At 42.4% G+C, this 17,964-nt stretch overlaps 1 protein-coding gene across 1 annotated transcript in view; it reads left to right on the top strand.

Annotated features, from left to right (window-relative positions):
• The window catches only part of Arfgef3 (ARFGEF family member 3), a 164,761-nt gene that overhangs the window by 60,585 nt on the left and 86,212 nt on the right, over positions 1-17,964 (top strand). Inside the window, exon 6 of the mRNA XM_052751124.1 lies at positions 14,936-15,004. Within this exon, the coding sequence (XP_052607084.1) occupies positions 14,936-15,004 (69 nt within the window). The remainder of the gene's footprint in view (positions 1-14,935; positions 15,005-17,964) is intronic.

Here is a 17,964-nt window from a genome sequence, read left to right as displayed (position 1 = left end):
TCGCTGTTTAGGGAGAGAGAAGGCAAATTTGATTTACTGAAATGGCCATGGAATCCCAATAAAAATTTTATAGCTTGAACAAATAAAGTGTCAGGATTCTAAAGAACCCCAGAAAGAAGGTTTCTCTAAAGATAGATTACCTATGAAATGGATTCCTAGATGGCAGGAGGCTATTTAATATTTAAGCTAAATGTGTGTCTGCTTTGGTAACATTTTCCCCTCGCATGCGTCATTTCCATAAATGCCACTCAGAATTTACAAGGAGCCGTGGATATAACTGACGGCGTTGCTGACTGCAGTAATTAGGTCTTTCCTTCTTTGTAATGGATAACCTTTAGTGAGGTTATTAACTGATACAGCTGGCTTAGCCTTCAAAGACTGGAAGGAATTATGGCTGGCCTTCTGCCTCAGGAAGCCAAGGAGAGAGACGTGTGCATCCTATCTAGAGAGTGCAGACTGGCTTTGGCGATAAAACAGGATATGATACGTGACCCTCTAAAGCCATTTGATGAGAGTTCTACTATTGGATGTATTATTTTATGTACATCCTCCGATAATAGAGATGAACGCTAGTGGGGTAATTATAATTTTCAAAGGAGAAATGACAAGGGCTGATTATTTAAAAGTTATTATGTGTCAGACACTTCGCAAGTACCTTACATTCATACCAAGGTCATACAGCTAGTATTGAGCCATAATTCAGCCTGAGGGGAAATCTATTCTCTTAAACAGTGGATTCCCTTCTCTGCTACATCTACCCTGACAGATCTGCAGGTGGTAGACATTACTGTTCCATTGTGTAGATGGCCGAACAGAAAGCTTAAGGCCCGAACTACTGAAGGGAAAAGCTGGGAGTAGCTGAAAGAGTCTTGTGTTTTCTGTATCCCCCTGGAGAATTAATCTGCCCTCCTTCACTCTATGAGATTCAAATTGGGTTTTGCAGTCTGGTTAATCAAGTTCTAACAATACAAAGTAAGGTGTCATGTACAGCCTCTGACAACAGCACATTGAAATGTCATGCAGTTTTTATAAACATTGGCTTTTGTCTAATGACCTGGAGGCAAAGGCATTGAAGAAAAATTGACCTGTGTGTGTGAGAGAGAGAGAGAGGGAGAAGGAGAGGGAGAGGGAGAGGGAGAGGGAGAGGGAGAGGGAGGAGAGGGAGAGGGAGAAGAGGGGGAGGGGGAGAGGGAGAGGGAGAGGGAGAAAAGGGAAGGGCCTTGCATCTACCATCAAGTGTTTTTATATGACAGAAGCCTGACTCCTCCGGAACATACAAAGGTAAGGAAATCCTGAATGTAGCACTTATGCAGTTTGGTTGGCAGTTCTGAGCCTTGGCGTGTACACTTGGAACTCTGCTCTCAGAAAGCAGGTAAAGCATGCTTCTGAATGTGCACCAACACTACAGTCAACCTTTGGGATAAAAGGCTGAAAAAAAATACATGGAAGGACCATTTTTATTTTTTATTTTCCTTTTCTGCAGAGCTGAAGGTGAAACCCAGAGCTTTAGGCACACTGGGCACATTCTACCACTGATTTACATCCCCAGCCCAGAAGGATCATGTCTAAGTTTCTTCTCAATAATAATATTTTTCGTGTGTGTGTGTGTGTGTGTGTGTGTGTGTGTGTGTGTGTGTGTGTGTGTGTGCAAGTGATTGTGTGCATGTGAGCATGTATATTTGGAGTCCAGAGATCAACCTCTGGTATCATTTCTCAGGAAACCATTTATCTTATTGTTTGAGACAGGCTGTCTCACTGAGACTGGGGGCTTATTGATTTAGCCATCTGGCTAACCAGCAAGCCCTAGGCACCCTTTGTTTGCACCTCACCAGCACCTGAATTACAAGAACATACCAACCACATCTGGCTTTTGCACAGGAATTCTGGGATTGAACCCAGGTCATCATGCTTACACATCGGGCACTTTACCCATGGAGCTGTCCACCCCCAGTCTTCAATGTTTTAATGGAAAGTCTTTCACCACTGATACATTTATCTAAACAACTATACATTTATCCAGTGGCTTGACATTTTTGATGCTGGGCAGCTGGGCTTCTACTGTGGACCATGGAAGGGATAATCATCAACAGTGTTGAGGGTGAAATGATTGAGTTGTTTGTCTTCTTATATCAAAGGGCAAAGAAATCCCTTCTTGGGATAAGCCATGGAGGCACTTTGGATGATTTATAATTGTCTTTAGCACGGAGGAAAAAATCCAATGATCGATGAAAAATGTATGACTCCATAATGTACTGTTGTTGGAGGTTGAAGTTGTGCATAACTCTTTAACTGCTGGTGTTGGGGGTCAGTCTAACAAGCTTACAGCATACTGTATGTGCGTTAAGTGCAGTGATGAGTTAATAGTGTATGGTTCTCCTGAGTAGTTTGTTTTTAGACAGCTTTCCCTCCTGCTGCTAATGTTGATTGAGATTATCTTTTTCTACCTGGCATATAACATTGATATAATACTACATTTTCTTCCTTTCTCTTTTACCCTTCGGAATCATTTTCTTAGGCTAATGATTAAAAATAAGGAATAAACATGCAAAATCTATAACTATAATTTTCCCTTTAAATCATTTACTCATTCTTTGTGAGATCAGGTTCATATATTATCCATTAATTTCTTTTTTTTTTTTTATAAGTACCACCATGTCTGGGTGCTGTGTCATTTGAATATATTTGGGAACTACTCTAACCTAATGTTTGAAAACTTTCCCCTTATGGTCTGAAGTTAAACAAGCATAGGTGTAAGATCTGAATTTTTACTCTGAATGTTCTAGAATCCTGAGTTCCTAGGGGAGCAGAAACATCCTTCAGTGATCTCAATCACTTATTCAATAAATACTTTATTGCTTTTTGTGTGCCAGGCAGTATGCTGGACACAAATGATCCTATGGTATGAAGAAAATGAAACAACAACAACAAAAAAAAAACGGTCTTTGGAGGTTAAAGATTAAGGCAGAAGTCATTAAATATAAAAGACTACATAAACCATGGTAAACACAATGACAAAATAATCCAGCGGTCAGAAGAATATTTATAAACGGGCCTGAGAGAGGGCATGTATAAAAGACGTGAAAAAAGGTTCTTCTGACAAAGTGAACTTCAGAATGGAAATGATCTAAAAAGCATGAACCAGAACCAGATAAGCAGGACAACTACACCCAAACGGAGGGAAGAGAAGACCAAAATGCTAATGTCCACTTCAGCTAAGTGGCAGAATTTCACTCTTTCCATAAATTTAGGCCAGAATTGGCTGAACCACGTCTATTAGAAAGTCTCATTTCTTGGTATTGTTTCTCTGTGTTATACTCCATAATGGCTCTCCCACCCTAGCCAGTACATCCAGTGCAGTCGCCAAGCAGACAAAGGAAGGAGAAGGAAGAAGAAAATGAGTCTGCTTGCATAAGATGGACTAGAACTTGGTCATAGGCCAAGAGACAGTTGTAGAGAAGGCTGGGAAATGTAGTCTTACCCTCAACAGCCACGCGCCAGAGCTCTAGTCTTGGCAAAGAAGGTCACGGTGTTGAAGATAACTGGAAGTCTGCCAAGACACTTATCACGTGAGAACCTAGTCTGGCTTGTTTGTCCCCAGAGGCAGCTGGCACGTTTTCCCCTCTGCCACCTCTTCTTCTGTTTTCATTGCGCGTTTCTTAGAGGGAAGAGAGGAAAATGCATTCAGGCGTGCGTGAGGTTAGCTACAGTCCTACGATAGCCCGTTCAGGGAAGACACGCACAATCTCCAGCTAGTTACTCCTAAACCGCATGGATGGAAACTCCACTAGTTAGTAAGTCAAAACTGGTGATAGACTTGGGGTGGTGTTCTGCTCCCTTTGGTGCCTGGCACAGCAGCTGGCATGTGCTTAGTAATTGCCTGCTAACCAGCTTATTGACTAATAGCGATGAGAAGGAGACACATGGTATTTTCAGTGGCCCGCCAGAATAAACAACAGATGGGACAAACCCCGTTGTAATTACAGGTGAGACTTATGAGTTCAAAAATGAGACTGTTGTAGATTTGTGTTTTAGCATTGAGTAGCCTATATTATCAGGTCATTAATCAGTCATTAAATTGGAGCGATCTGATTTACTGCTGAGTTTGAACAGACACCGGGACAGAAGGACTCTTCCAGCCCTTTAGATTTTCTGGGAAGACTCTGTAGCTGGGTTGCGAGTTAGCCTGGTCTTAAATGTATCATGTTTGAAAGGCAGAGAAGTCAACCAACCTCCCAAGTATTCGAACTGCAGGGCAACAGCAGGTACAATGAAGAAACATAATGAAGGAACAGAAATGTCTTCCTGTAGAGGAAGAACATGGGCTCACATGTGTGCACGGGCACACACACACACACACACACACACACACACACACACACACACGTCATAAAAAAGTAAAAGTAGTGCTTGGGACAGACCTTGGCTCAGGACATTGGAATCTTTGATTTTTGTTCTAGTTATTAGATGAGATTACCTGAGGTGTAATAAGAAAATATATATACATATAAATTCAAAATATGAACCAGAGGATTGGAAATATCATTGCTTCATAGGTTTCTTCTGAATTTCTCTTTCTCATCTTGTAGCACCCTCCAGATAGCCTAAACCAGGGTAACTTTTGTCTATGATAAAAGAATGCATGTCCTCATCTATATTTCTGATTTCCTGAAGGACAAACTCTACTGAATTACAGCTGACTTGCTTGAAAAGATAGTTTTGTAGATTATTATGTACCAATTACCCTAACTGTCAGGTCCAATTGCACAGGCTGCAGAATCATGATGTGGATATTTTAGAAGAGGTTTGTAATTAGTAAATGGCTCACAGAATGAGTGGCTCTAGCCCTTTGATAGCTATCCTGTGTGGTTGGTTTTTTTTATTCTTTGGGGGCCCACCACCCAGCTCCCAATATTCACACAGAGACTTATTCTGACTTAGGAATGCCCAGCCTTAGCTTGGTTTATTTCTAGCCAGCTTTTTCAAACTTAAATTATCCCATCTGCCTTTTGCCTCTGGACATTTACCTTTCTCTATTCTGTATACCTTTCTTTACTTCTTACTCTGTAGCTGGCTGTGTGGCTGGCCCCTGGTGTCCTCCTCTCCTTCTCCTTTTCATTTCTCCCTTTTTCTCCTTCTCTCTGCCTGCCAGCCCGGCCTATCCCTCTCTTGCCTAGCTATTGGCCATTCAGCTCTTTATTAGACCAATCAGGTGTTGTAGGTTGGCAAAGTAACACAGCTTCACAGAGTTAAACAAATGCAACATAAAAGAATGCAACATATCTTTTCATCATTCAACAAATATTTCACAACATAAAAGAGTGTAACACATCTTTAACTAATATTCCACAACAAACCTGAGAAGCTTGCCTGGAACATATTAAAATCAATACTGAAATTATCCAAAGCCCTGAACTTATAGAGGCAGAGATGATCTGAGGGAGTATCCCCATCCTGAGGAGAGTCTCAGCAGGAAGGAGAAAAGAGAGAAACAAGCATGTCAATGTGGTTCAGTGTCTTAAAATCCAGCAGAGAGATTAAGTCACAATAAGCTTACTGAAGAAACACATGCACACACACACACACACACACACACACACACACACACACACACACACACACACACACCCCTAGGGAACTTTTAAATTTCAGTGTTTTCCAACTCACACAGTTCTGCTCAGTGTGTCAGTCAGTCTTCTTTCATGGTGACAAACTATTCAAGAAAGTCAACCTAGGAGGACCATGGTTATCTGGCTCTGATGCTTTTTTGATCTCTTTAAAGTCTTCTGTAAAGCAGAACATCACAGTGGGCAAGAAATGGGGGAGCAAAGTTGATTGCCTCCTGGTATCCAGAAAAAGAGAGATAAATGGGGCAGGGGTCTCCTTCAAGGACATTCCCCCAGTGACCTAAGGTCCTTCATTCCTCCCCATCTTCTGAAAGTCTTGCTATGGGCACCATAGGCTGGTGATGAAGCCTTGAATACATGAACCTTTGGGAGACGTTTGAACTCCCAGTCATGATCAGCCTTTCACATGGTAACACGGAGTTGGCATTTGCAAACTTCATGTTTAAGAGCCACACAGCTGAGTTACAAAAGAAAATTCCTCCAAAACCTTATAAAGTTTTAAGTAAGCTTATAATATTGCATGAGGTTGGATTCGTGGTTATCATGGGCTACCTGTAGCATAGCAAAATCCTCAACAAGTAATGTTTTTGTTATCAGCATGTATCAACTATGTGGAATTAAAAACAAAGCATTCAAAGACAAAGGCTTGTCGTATAGTAGGAAAAACATAAATATGTACACAATTACTATAATTCAAATTTTGTGGTTGGCACATTCAGCCAACTGTGGATTAAAAATATCCAGGGTGTTGGAAATACAACTGGGGGTAGAGACCAAATGTGACTGCATTCTTGTCCTTATTTCCTAAACAATATAGTGTAACAATTATTTATACATTGTTTATGTTGGATCAGGCACTATACATAATCTAGAGCTGATGTGAAATTTATGAGGATGTGCGTAGATTATATGCTAACACTGTACCACTTGTATAAACAACTTGGGCAGTCACAGACTTTGACATCTGTGTGAGGCTCTGGAGTTAATATCCCTTGAATACTGAGGGGCAACTCTATTCATTTGTGATGCTTAGAAAGCAAAATTAAGAATTAAAATGTAGAGAAATGTAGTCTCTAAAACAAAATTTGTAAGATTACTAGTTAGAAGTGGTAGGTATGGGAAATTTAGAAGGGGGAGGAAAATTGGAATAGAGGAAATTTGTTCAGTTGCTGAAGTGAATCAGTAACCTCATTATAATTAATATTTATGTATTTTCCAGGAACATCACTGGTATATTATTTCCTAGAATTAGGTAACTAAGGTCTATGTAATGAATATCAATAATTTACTACAAGTACAACAAATAAAGGCCATATATAAACCTGGAGCATAACCATAAACTAACAGTAGTCTGAAATAATTTGCAAGTTGGATATTCAAGCACTCTACCCAAATCTTGTGTTGACTAAAAACAATTCTAAACATCTTGGAATAGCCATTTCTTATAACTAGGGCAAGTTGAGCCAGGAAAGGAATATCTAACTATCTGCCACATCAAGTTAAGATGAGTGAATTTTTAGTATCATGAGATGAAATGGCATGGTTGGAATTATAGTTCAACCACCCATTTCTGTCCGCAATTCAGGATCTGAACTGGTGAATGGTTAGTGTCCCAGTTATCCTTCCAGCCTTGATTACAGATCTGCAGGTCAAGATTTTACAATGCTTCAAGCTATATTCACATGATGTCGGTATGAATAATCCAAAAAACAGCGGTCCTCATCTCGGGCAGTTGTGTCTCCAAGGAAACATTGGACATGTCTAGGAGACAGTTTGGTTATTACAGTTAATGAGGAAGGAGGTGCCACTGTCATCTGTTGGAAAGACACCCAGGATGCTGTGAGGTACCTACAATGCACAGGATCCTTCCCTCTAGGAATTACTCAGCCCACATTGTCTGCAGTACTGAGGTTGAGCAACTGTGATAGAAATAGGTAAAGTTATCTTTGGCATCTACATTTTAAGCTCAAAAAAAAAAAAAAAAAGAAATGTTCTCTGAAGTTCTAGATGCTTATTTGAGATGCCTTTCCTCTAAAGGCAATGTTACCATTTCCCGGTCCCCAGAAGATGGAGGCTGCTTTGTTGCTTGTGTGTGGACCACATGGGAAAGGCTGTCTCCTACATGGCTAAGGAACGTCACTGAATTTTCTGTTTTTATTGTTGCCAACTTAAAGTAAAAGATGATCTGAAATGTTTAAGAGAAAGAATTCTGTATTGATTTTTTTTTTTGTTTATTGTGAAAACTCAGACCAGTGTACATGAGATGCCAAAATGCATAGCCAGAGTGGGGTTCTGAGATGTGCTGGGCTTTGGGACTTCCTCCACAGAGGAGAGATGAGTGAGTGGCCTTCCTTAGGCTGCATTAACTTTCTCAGTAACTAACTTAGCTTCTTAGCTTGATTTATAAATTACACTTCATAGTTTGAAAAATTAGACTATTGTTCCTTCAAGAAATACCTGTGCAAAAAAATATTTTTAATAGTTATATTATTAAATATTTTTAATAGTTATATCTTCAATGTTTCCACATGTCCCTCAGGAGCCATGGGATCATACTGGCTCCCTTAAATTAGCTCACCTCTTAGTACCTTTTTAGGTAGTACCATTTCTGTCTCCCCTGAATTTAATTAATCAATTATGTATGTTACCAACATTAAATTTAGAGTCAGAGCTTTACAACTTGAGAATCATGTAGGAGGCCTGAATAACCCTCTACAGAGCATGGTGTGTTTCCCCAGGCAAATGTTCTCCACAGCTTATTGAAATGATTTATTTTATGAGCATCTTCATACCAGATGTTAGCTCTGGGGGAGTAGGGATCGTGTCTTTTTGTTCGCTGGTGTATGCCCAGCACCTAGTCCTGAATCTGACCCCTAGGCCACCTCAGCCAGTATTTGTTTCATGGTTGAATGAATGAATGAATAAATGAATGAATGAATGGGAGCCTAAACAATGTCACACACAAGTAGATGTCCAGTGGATATAGGGTCGCTGACCTCTGACTTCAAGAGGCATTTCTTCACATATGGGTATCCTTTCCTGGCAATGGTGTGGTGGAGGATTCATTTGGAATCCTAGCAGAGTGGCTTCTTCAGCTCATACATCATAACAAGTCACCATATGCACTGGCGATAAAATGTAAAGGACAGAGTCTTTACACTATCCTGTGCACTACTGTGTACACTGTTGTACAACAGTGACTGTACACTAGTGAACAATTCAGGAGGAGCTGAGTGGAGGGATGTCTCATGGAGAATACTATGGGCTATAGCGGTGATTTCTTTGTACAGAGTGAGGTATTTCTTGCCAGGGTTCTGGGCATCCTTAGTGGGGGCTTACCACATCTTATTTGCCCAACCTGAACAACTGGAATTGCAGTATTACAGAGTAAAGACCACTTAATCTAAAATGCTTAGACCAAAAGTGTTTTAGCTATCTGAATTTTTCAGGTTTTTGGAATATGTGTGTAGGCTTTACCAGCTGAGACTCCTTACTTCAAAAATCCAAACTCTGGAATGCTCTAAAATTCAAAACTATTTTGAGTTCAGCACTAAGTTTCTGACTTGGAAGCATTTCAGATTTTCCATTTAAGGTGTTTTTTTTTTTTTTTTTTTTTTTTGTGTGTGTGTGTGTGTGTGTGTGTATACATATATATATGTGTGTGTGTGTGCATACATACATGTGTATATATATATGCATATATATGTATGTTTATATATGAAGTGTGTGTGTAAGATATATTTATATCTGTATATCTTATATGGAGATTATAAACTGCCTCTAGCCAATCACAGTGAGATTTTCAGGACAGTTTTCTTGTGTACCATCAGGCCCCCTAATGGTCCTGTCCATCCACATTATAATAATGACTAAGTCCCACTGAGACTCTGTGGGGCTGATCCCTCCTAACACAGAGAAGATACTGAGCATGGGCCAGGACCCACAGCAAGTACTGCAGCAAAGATGGCCACCATAAAGGGAGATCTCACTACTAAAAGGGTCGTTGGTCAAGTGGGGAGGGGTACTGAAGGGGGGCATTGATTAAAGCAGTGTATGTAAACCGCCCTGAAGAAAGTCAATACAAATCCGACGTCTGAATTTTCTTCCTTTCTGGGATCATTATAGCTGCAGCAGTCAGGTTTTACATTAAGCATTTTACAAAACTTATCTCTGTTCTGCAAAGTATGATACATTATCAGTATCTAATAAACTGCTCAGGACATGTTGGGAATGTGGAGTTGAGAGATTTCAGCTGGAGTGACTAGAACAGTAAAAATTGGGGAGGGGGACACAGTGGTAGGATGATACCCAGCTTCCAGACAAGGGCAGCCACTAGGAGTTCCCTAATCCCTTCCTAAAATGGGTTTGAGTCAGTTCATTACCACTGATAAGAGTGGGATCTGTCTATAACCCTATCTGTATATTGTGCCATCTTTATTGCTCCAAGTTTCGTTTTGTTCCAGCACATCTAGTTTTAATCCTTCTTTATTGGCCTAAAGATAATGTGGGGGAAATACTTTGTGTGGGACATTTGAGTTGACATGCAATAATGTTCCAATCACCTTTGCAGCGTCTTTTATGCCTTCCACCTTTCCACTTCTGTGGCTTGGCTCGCAACGTCCTCTGCTCGGTTTCCCTTTCTCTCCACATCAGTGCTTTGTTGACGTGCATCTCGTCTTCCAAACCGGTCTTCTCCACTCACTCTGGCTTCTAGCCTTGACCGTCTTTCCATGCCTTCCGGTTGCCATGGTGCTCATCAGTCAGCCCCACGTACTGTTGTTCCACAGGCCTCAGTTTCTCCGGGAGATGGAAAAGCTGTGGATAGCACAGATTATGCTTGCTTTACACTTGTGACTCTGAGGCTACTAGAACCCTAATAAACAATGTCCAGAACAGAATATGGGCATGAAAGGAAGGGCAGGAAGGAAGAAGTCAGGGTCGATAGAATGATAAGGACTTAGTGAAAAACAGTAGATTGCGAACTTCAACAGATTTTTGCCTTTAAAGCAAGTCATCTTATTTTTCCAACTCACTTTTTTTTATTTCAAATAACACAAATGGTTTGTATTGCAATAGTTGCTATGACTTCCATCAAATGAAACTTTAACTTTGTGAGGAAGGAATCTGGGACAAGTAACCCCCTTTCCTTCCTTCCTTCCTTCCTTCCTTCCTTCCTTCCTTCCTTCCTTCCTTCCTTCCTTCCTTCCTTCCTTCCTTCCTTCCTGATATCTTCCTCATAACCTCCCTTACCTTCCTCCCTCCCTCCCTTTCTTTACTTACCCTTTTTTGGTGGTGCTAGGGATGGAACCCAGTACCTCTCTCATGCTAAGCATGTGCTCTGCTACAGAGCTACATCCCAGCCCTTGCACTATTATTATTTTTTTAATTAAACATTTCTTTAATGTAGTCATTCATCTGAATATCATTGTGGGGATGGGAATTTTAAAGACAAAGGCCCAAAGGGCATAAGCAGAGTCAGACAGTGTGTCAATCCTGAACTTCATAGCACTCACAGCCCCTACTCTTGTGATCACGGTCACAAGGCAGGGCATGGCTGATGGAGAACTCCAGTTGTGGCATGCCCTTTTGGAGAGGAGGGGTCCGGGATATTCCCACTCAAGAGCATACTGTCTTTTCATAGACCCCTCCTTATTGAGTCACGGCCTCCCCTCTAATCCTGATGTGACCATGTTTCCAGATTCCCTCTTCAAGTTGTTGAGAATTTCATGCCTCTATACCATGAACTATGATCACACCACCCTCTACTTCCTCCAGCTCCTCCAACACACTCCCTCCCAACTTGATGTTATCTTAAAAAACAGAACAATAACAACATACATGCTTGTGCTCAATTATAATAAATCAGCTTTATCCCCCTAACACATGTGCATATAGGGGTGGGTGGGTGTTCATATATGTGTGTAGGTGTGAGTGCACATGTGTGTCCATGAGTGTGGAGACCAGAGGACAACTTCTCACTGGGCTGAAACTTATCAGGTGAACTAGTTGGCTGGTCAGTGAACCTCATGGATTTGCCTGTCTCCGCCTCCCCACCACTGAGATGATATGTGCCTGCCACCACACTCAATGCTCTTACATGGGTTCTGTGGACCAAACTCATCCCTCATACACTTTACAACTGAGATCTCTCCTCAGCCCAAATTTCTCTTTTCCACTCTATCATTTTTTTAACCCAGGTTTCTAGATACCTTTTTGATGAGGAGTTACTTCTTACACGTATCAGCTATTCAGTTACTATATTTTTTAAAGAGACTTGGCATTTTTAGTAGGCATGGTGATGTTCTTTCTCTCTCCATGGAAGGCTTTGCCCTGTTTTCTCTGTTTCCATCTTAGCTCATTTACTGCGGCAGTTCCAGCCAGTTCGATGGCTTGATGCTGCCTGTCCCTCAGACTCTTGCTGTTGTGCTGATTTAGTCAATATGCGATCCTACCCCTGGGAAGGACGCGTTTCTAATGGCATTGCCCTCAATATTTAGGTACTCTTGTTTTCCTTGGAGCCGACGTGCGCAGAGTGTTAACGCACACTTTTGCCTGCTCATTATCCGGAGAGAGCCAGACACTAAATTAATTTGCTATTACCCTGTGTTTCCTACACCCCGTCTGTGTTGTGAGCTGATGGATTAGTATTTGCTGAGCACCGGGGGTAGGGCAGTATAGTCACTCCATTTATCATTTTTTTTTTTTTTTTTTTTTGCTCCTTGCCACATCAGCCTAGCCAGATACCATGCCCTTTATCTTGTGAGTCATGGGAGGCCATGGATACCACCAGCTCCGCAGTTCAGGCCCAGTGTGTTTTCCACACAGTGAACGGCCTTATTAATGTGCCTGCCTTCCTTTCATTGTTTGCTGTTGGTTGGTTTTTCTTTTTCCAGGTAGGTCAGGAAGTCTCTGGATACTGGTAGCTAGACACTGACTGGTGTGCAAAGCTGTCTTCTCCAGCCTTGCCAAGGGCAGGGCTTGGGTAGAAGATCCCCGGTTTTCTGTCTGCCCTGGCTGGAGGCCTCTCCCCGAGCATGCTAGGCTTCCCTCGTGCCAAGATTTCCTGTCTTGTGTGGAAATGAGTTTTCTCTGTCTCTCCCCAGAGACTTCTTCATTGAATACTGCCAATTTATAGCCCTTGCTGCCTCCCCATAGATGCCTAATTCTCAGCTCTGCTGCCTAAATGAAGCTCTTGCTCTTGCGAACTGGGTCAGATTTGAAATTCTTTCTAAATCTACTTTTTTAACACCTCAAATGAATACGTGGGGAGCTAGAAAGCAGAAAAACTGATTAGCAGCCCTGTAAGTAATGTTAATAGTTAACCAGTTCAGACAAATATTTGCCTTCAGCATCTCATAAAGTGTTACCAGTCGCTGGTCTTTATTGCCAATATTCTCAAACCCACAAGTCCAGCTGGACCAAGAGACCAAAAACCATCACTGCCACCTCCAGCCGCCATCTTCTTAATTTTCCTTCCCCTTGCCAGACATGGTATATAAAAAGAGAAGTAAAGGAGGTTGTGCCATGTGGCAAAATATTAAAGCAAGAAGGCTGAAGTGTCTTGAGTACACAATGAACAGTCAAGCCTACAGGGAGAGTATAAATACAGAAGTAAGCCAGTAACTGATGAGGCGGGTGTGGGTTCAGGTGTGACAGAGGCCGTGGGAAGGAGGGCAGTAGAGGGAATGGGATCTCCAAAGTGCTGACACTCAAGTCCCTCAAGCTTCAGCCTGGAAGATGAGACCTAGAGGACGTCCATGAAAGGAGCCTCGCAGGAGGCATGTAGGAAAAGCCTGGGACAAAGGCTTCAGGCAACACACCAAGCTTGTGTATTATGGAGGCCCAGAAGCTAGAACTCCCTCCAAGCAAGTTCTGAGATGACCCTGTTGTCCATACTTTTCCTTGCCTGCCAAGCCCAGCTTCAAAAGATGACCCACATCCCACGGGGTCAAAGGAGAGTTGCTCCCACATTCCCTTTTTTTTGGTCACAATGACATAGAACCACTTTTTATCTGGAGTCAACTCGGTATAAAGCCACTGTGTGGATAGAAAAACTGGGGAGAAAATCCATAAGTAACTTGTCTAATCTGGTGACATAACTTGGCCAAAAAAAAAAAAAAAATCTACTCTTTCCTTAGTTACACAGTTTGCTCTCTCTGAAGGAGAGGCCAACCTCCTGGGGCTGGTTTAGCCTGCAACTCAGACCGAAAGGCTGAGAAATTGGTTTTCGGTGAGCTGCTTAAGTACATATCCTGTATTAGGTATATATATGTTTGGGCTTCTATGTTCTTTCATGAATGGAACCAGATGAAAGACATCCCCAGAGGTTGTGTCTGACAGGCCACACTGCAGATGAGTGCAGCTGTTAGGTTTGGGGTCAGGCAGAAGGCCCCAGCTCTTTCCTATCTGTTCTTCTCCAGCAAGAAAAGTCAGAAGTCACAGAGAGGTGGGAGACTGAATTCCTACCTACAAAGATAGAAGTGATTCTTAAACACCAGAGGCTCTTATTGACCAGTTCCCTAATAGCTCTGTTAGTAGAAAGAATTTTTTTTTTTCGTTTTTCGAGACAGGGTTTCTCTGTGTAGCTTTGCGCCTTTCCTAGAACTCACTTGGTAGCCCAGGCTGGCCTCGAACTCACAGAGATCCACCTGGCTCTGCCTCCCAAGTGCTGGCATTAAAGGCGTGCGCCGCCACCACCACCCGGCCGAAAGAAGAATATTTAATGAGTCTTAAAGATTTCGTGACTGTCATCAACCATTTCACTCTACATCTTAGGGAAGAAAGGGAATCCGAGACCAGAAAGTAAGAAGATGCCATAGACCATCATGGGGACAGTTACAGGAGAGAAGAAAGTAGTATAAAAGAATGTCTGATGCCATGTGGCTTTGGGAAGGGGTAAGACTAGACAATCACAGTGACATTTCAGTCTAGGGACAGAAGATGGAGAAGGTGTGGGCAATGTTGTAGCTGAGAGCCTTCATCCTGATCCACAGGCAGCAGGAAGAGAGGAGGTGGGTGGGAGAGGGAGAGGAGAGGAGAGGAATGGGAGAGGAGAAGAGGGAGAGAAGGAGGAGGAGAGAATGTACCAGGGCCTGATGTGGGCTTTTGAAACCTCAAAGCCCAGCCCCAGTGACACACTTCCTCCAACCAGGACGTACTCACTAATTCTTCCAAACAGTTCATCCACTGGGGACTAAGCATGCAAATATATGAACCTATGGGGGCCATTTTTTTTTCAAACCACCACATGAACATATTTCTGTATTTTAACCCTATCTCTCCCTTCTCCCTTCACTTCTTGTGGGGTCTAGGTTTTACTGTGCATCACCTACACCCCAACGTTTGACCTGAATGGGAGTGCCGTGCTGAAGATCGCAGAGGTGAGTATTACCTCTGGTACCAGCAGCTGGCAGCTGCTTTCCCGCTGATGGGGGGCGGGGAGGGGGGATATACTTGACTAGATCTGAGTACCATCAGAGAGACTCTCTGGTCACTTCTCTGAAGACCGTGGGGGAGTTTCTGCTGGATTGCTTAGTGGGAACCACGCTGGGCAACCGGCCATCCTTGCTCCTCATGCCGTGGGTCTTAGGACTGTGCCTGCTTGGGTTTGGTTGGCCTGAGGCTTTACATATGAGAGCAGTAGTACCAGACTCCCACTCCTCTGCACCCAGGCACAGTCTTTCTCAGTCTGGTTTTGTTTTTCCCCCAAGAATAATTGCAAAGCATTTTCTGTTGAAGAAGCCAAGTGTGAGATTTATAAAAATGTTTATTGATCCGATTCTGTCTGACTCACAAGCCCTGAGAACTGCATTCTGTAACTCACTGGAAGGGTCCTTCTTTCCCTTCTGTGCTCTTCTAGAGTCCCATGTGCCTTCCAGCACATTCCAAACTGTGGCCAGCAGAAAACCTGGCTCCTTGAATGTCTGGCATGTGCCTTAGCTTCTGGAAACATTGTCTTTTCAGAGCTGAGCGTCACTCTGCCTGGTGGAGTTTTCCTTCCATTCCTGGAAAAGAATGCTTTCAGTGTTTGCTTGTTCCAGGAGGAGTTACATGTTCAGGCCAGGAAGCAGCAATACTCTTCTGTATTCTAAAATCATGGAATTCTACCTCTGAGCTTCACTTTCAGCCCAGACGACGTAGAAAACATTCTTGGCTGTCAAAAGGGAAGCAGAAGTTTGCTGGCTCCCAGCACACCATGCAGCAGCTTTCAGTCATGGATTTGTAGAGTTGGACATTGTTCCCTTTGGGACATTGATGTGTCTCGATGTATATAAGCTAATGGTAAATGAGCATGCTCAGGAAGGAGCTTCCCTGTTTGGTGTGGATCTTGCCACCCCCCCCACCCCAGGGGATCTCCTAAGCTTCTCTCTGGCCCTCGTGCATCACAATTACTCCATCTCATAGCATGGTGGTTCCAGCTAGACTCAAGACCCACATTCCACCCAAATGGCTGTTAGTGTCGGTCGAGTCCCGACGTGCACAGTGCTCACCACTGTCTTTTTAAAATAGTTAGGGAAGCAACTTAGGAAAACTAAAACAAGCTCCTAAGTCACAGCTGGGAAGGAATCCAGCTGTTCTTTGCCCTTTCTCTCTCTGGTAGACACTGGTGATCATTCAGGATGTCGCTTACCCTGAAACCTGTTGATCAGGAAATGAGATGTGTACTTAAGTATGAAAAATGAGCCCTAGTTCCTGGAGGTACTGTTGAGACCATAAAGGGATCATTAAGCTTTCAAAATGTAAATATGAAGCAAAATTGGTCTGTGTGTCTAACACAAGTTTGCTGAATTAACCTCTAGTCAGAAAAATTCTTTACAAGTGTACCTTCTGTGTTACAAGAGGAATAAAAAAAAAAAAAAAAGAAGACCAGATTTGTTAAAGGGGCAATTATAAAATAAGCAACCATTATTTACGATTCAGTTTCATGAACTGTCGTTACCAGTCCTCCACATGGGCACACAGTGTTGATGGGTCAAGATTCAGCCATGGGCTTGTTTTAGTATTGTGCATAGGTTAGGAGATATGTTGAGTTTTCCAAAGACAGCTGCTCCCTTAATATCGGGAAAGGCCGAGGGCACAGAAATTGTCAAGATCTTCCACAAAAGAAGAGGATGAATCATAGCCAAAAGCAGTCCGAGGCTGATTTGGAAATGGTTAACGACACCGTCCCATTGGAAAGACCTGAGGACTGTCACCGAGCCTGCTGAAGACAGCGCTATTGAATTTCTCAAGAGCCAAAAGCCTTGGCTATAAATATGTATTTGATAGTTTATCTTATTGATTCCTAGAAACTTCTAGTCTTTTTTTTCCCTCCCTATAGCAAGCTTGTTGGTCTCAGGGAAAATCTGTTTCAGAACCACTGTTGTTGGGTTTAGTTTGCTAACATTCTTCTTTCCAGGGCCTTCCCCCTTTTTACTCCTTCTACCCAGCGTCTGTCTTTTCCAAAACACTGGTTAATAAAAGCGATTTGTCATCAAGTCCCAAGAGCATGGCTCTACATCTTCATTGTGCTATACGCTCTACTATAAAGAACCACAGACCAAGTAAAGTTCATGTTCATGCCCGAGTTTCTACAGCTTGCTATTTTTTTTCTTTTTTTTAAAACGTAATTTCTTTATTGATTCTTTGGGAATTTCGCATGATACACCCTAATTCCGCTCATCTCCCAGTCCCCCCATATCCTCCCTTCACCCCTACAATGCGCCCCCAAAGAAAACCTAGACTTTTTATATTGCAAGCATGTGCTAATGTTAATTACTCTGCTGTATTGCTCACTGTGTACCATCAGTGTAGAAAATGATGGACTTTTCCTGAGGCATTTATTAGGTAATTGAGACATGTTGTTTTTACAGATGAAGTGAAATAGAGAGACGTTTAATTTTTGTGAACCTAGAGCCCATGGCTGTTGGAAGTATGCAGGCCTACCACCTCAAACAAGTTCAGACCACAGAAGTGAGGAGATATTCTAAGGAGTTACTTTACATCCCCGAAGTCCTTTCCTTTTCCCTTCTTCCCTGTGCCTCCCTCTCTGTATTGGTCCTGGTTCGACTCTTCTGGCTTATCTGTACGTGTATGACTTACTGCTAGATGGACTGGGAGAGAGCTGGTCTTTTCCTGAAAGAGATTTTCGCATCTCTGTTTCTCTCTGATTTGATAGTCCTGAGTGGAATTATTTGTAGTCAGAAGACACAGAGAATAATGAGAACACTTCATTTAGGGCAATTTCATAGGGAAAAGGCTAGGTCTCAGGAAAACTAGACTGGGCAGAAGGCTCTAATTGGAGTGGTGTAGGAATTGATGAGGTAGGGTGTCTTAGGTCATTACAATGTGCCAGTGTAAG

Source organism: Peromyscus californicus, unplaced genomic scaffold, assembly GCF_007827085.1.
Source record: "Peromyscus californicus insignis strain IS unplaced genomic scaffold, ASM782708v3 Scaffold_22__1_contigs__length_63687245, whole genome shotgun sequence".
Taxonomy (NCBI): domain Eukaryota; kingdom Metazoa; phylum Chordata; class Mammalia; order Rodentia; family Cricetidae; genus Peromyscus; species Peromyscus californicus.
Note: the sequence above shows the minus strand (reverse complement) of the source record. Positions and strands in the feature narration are given on the sequence as shown.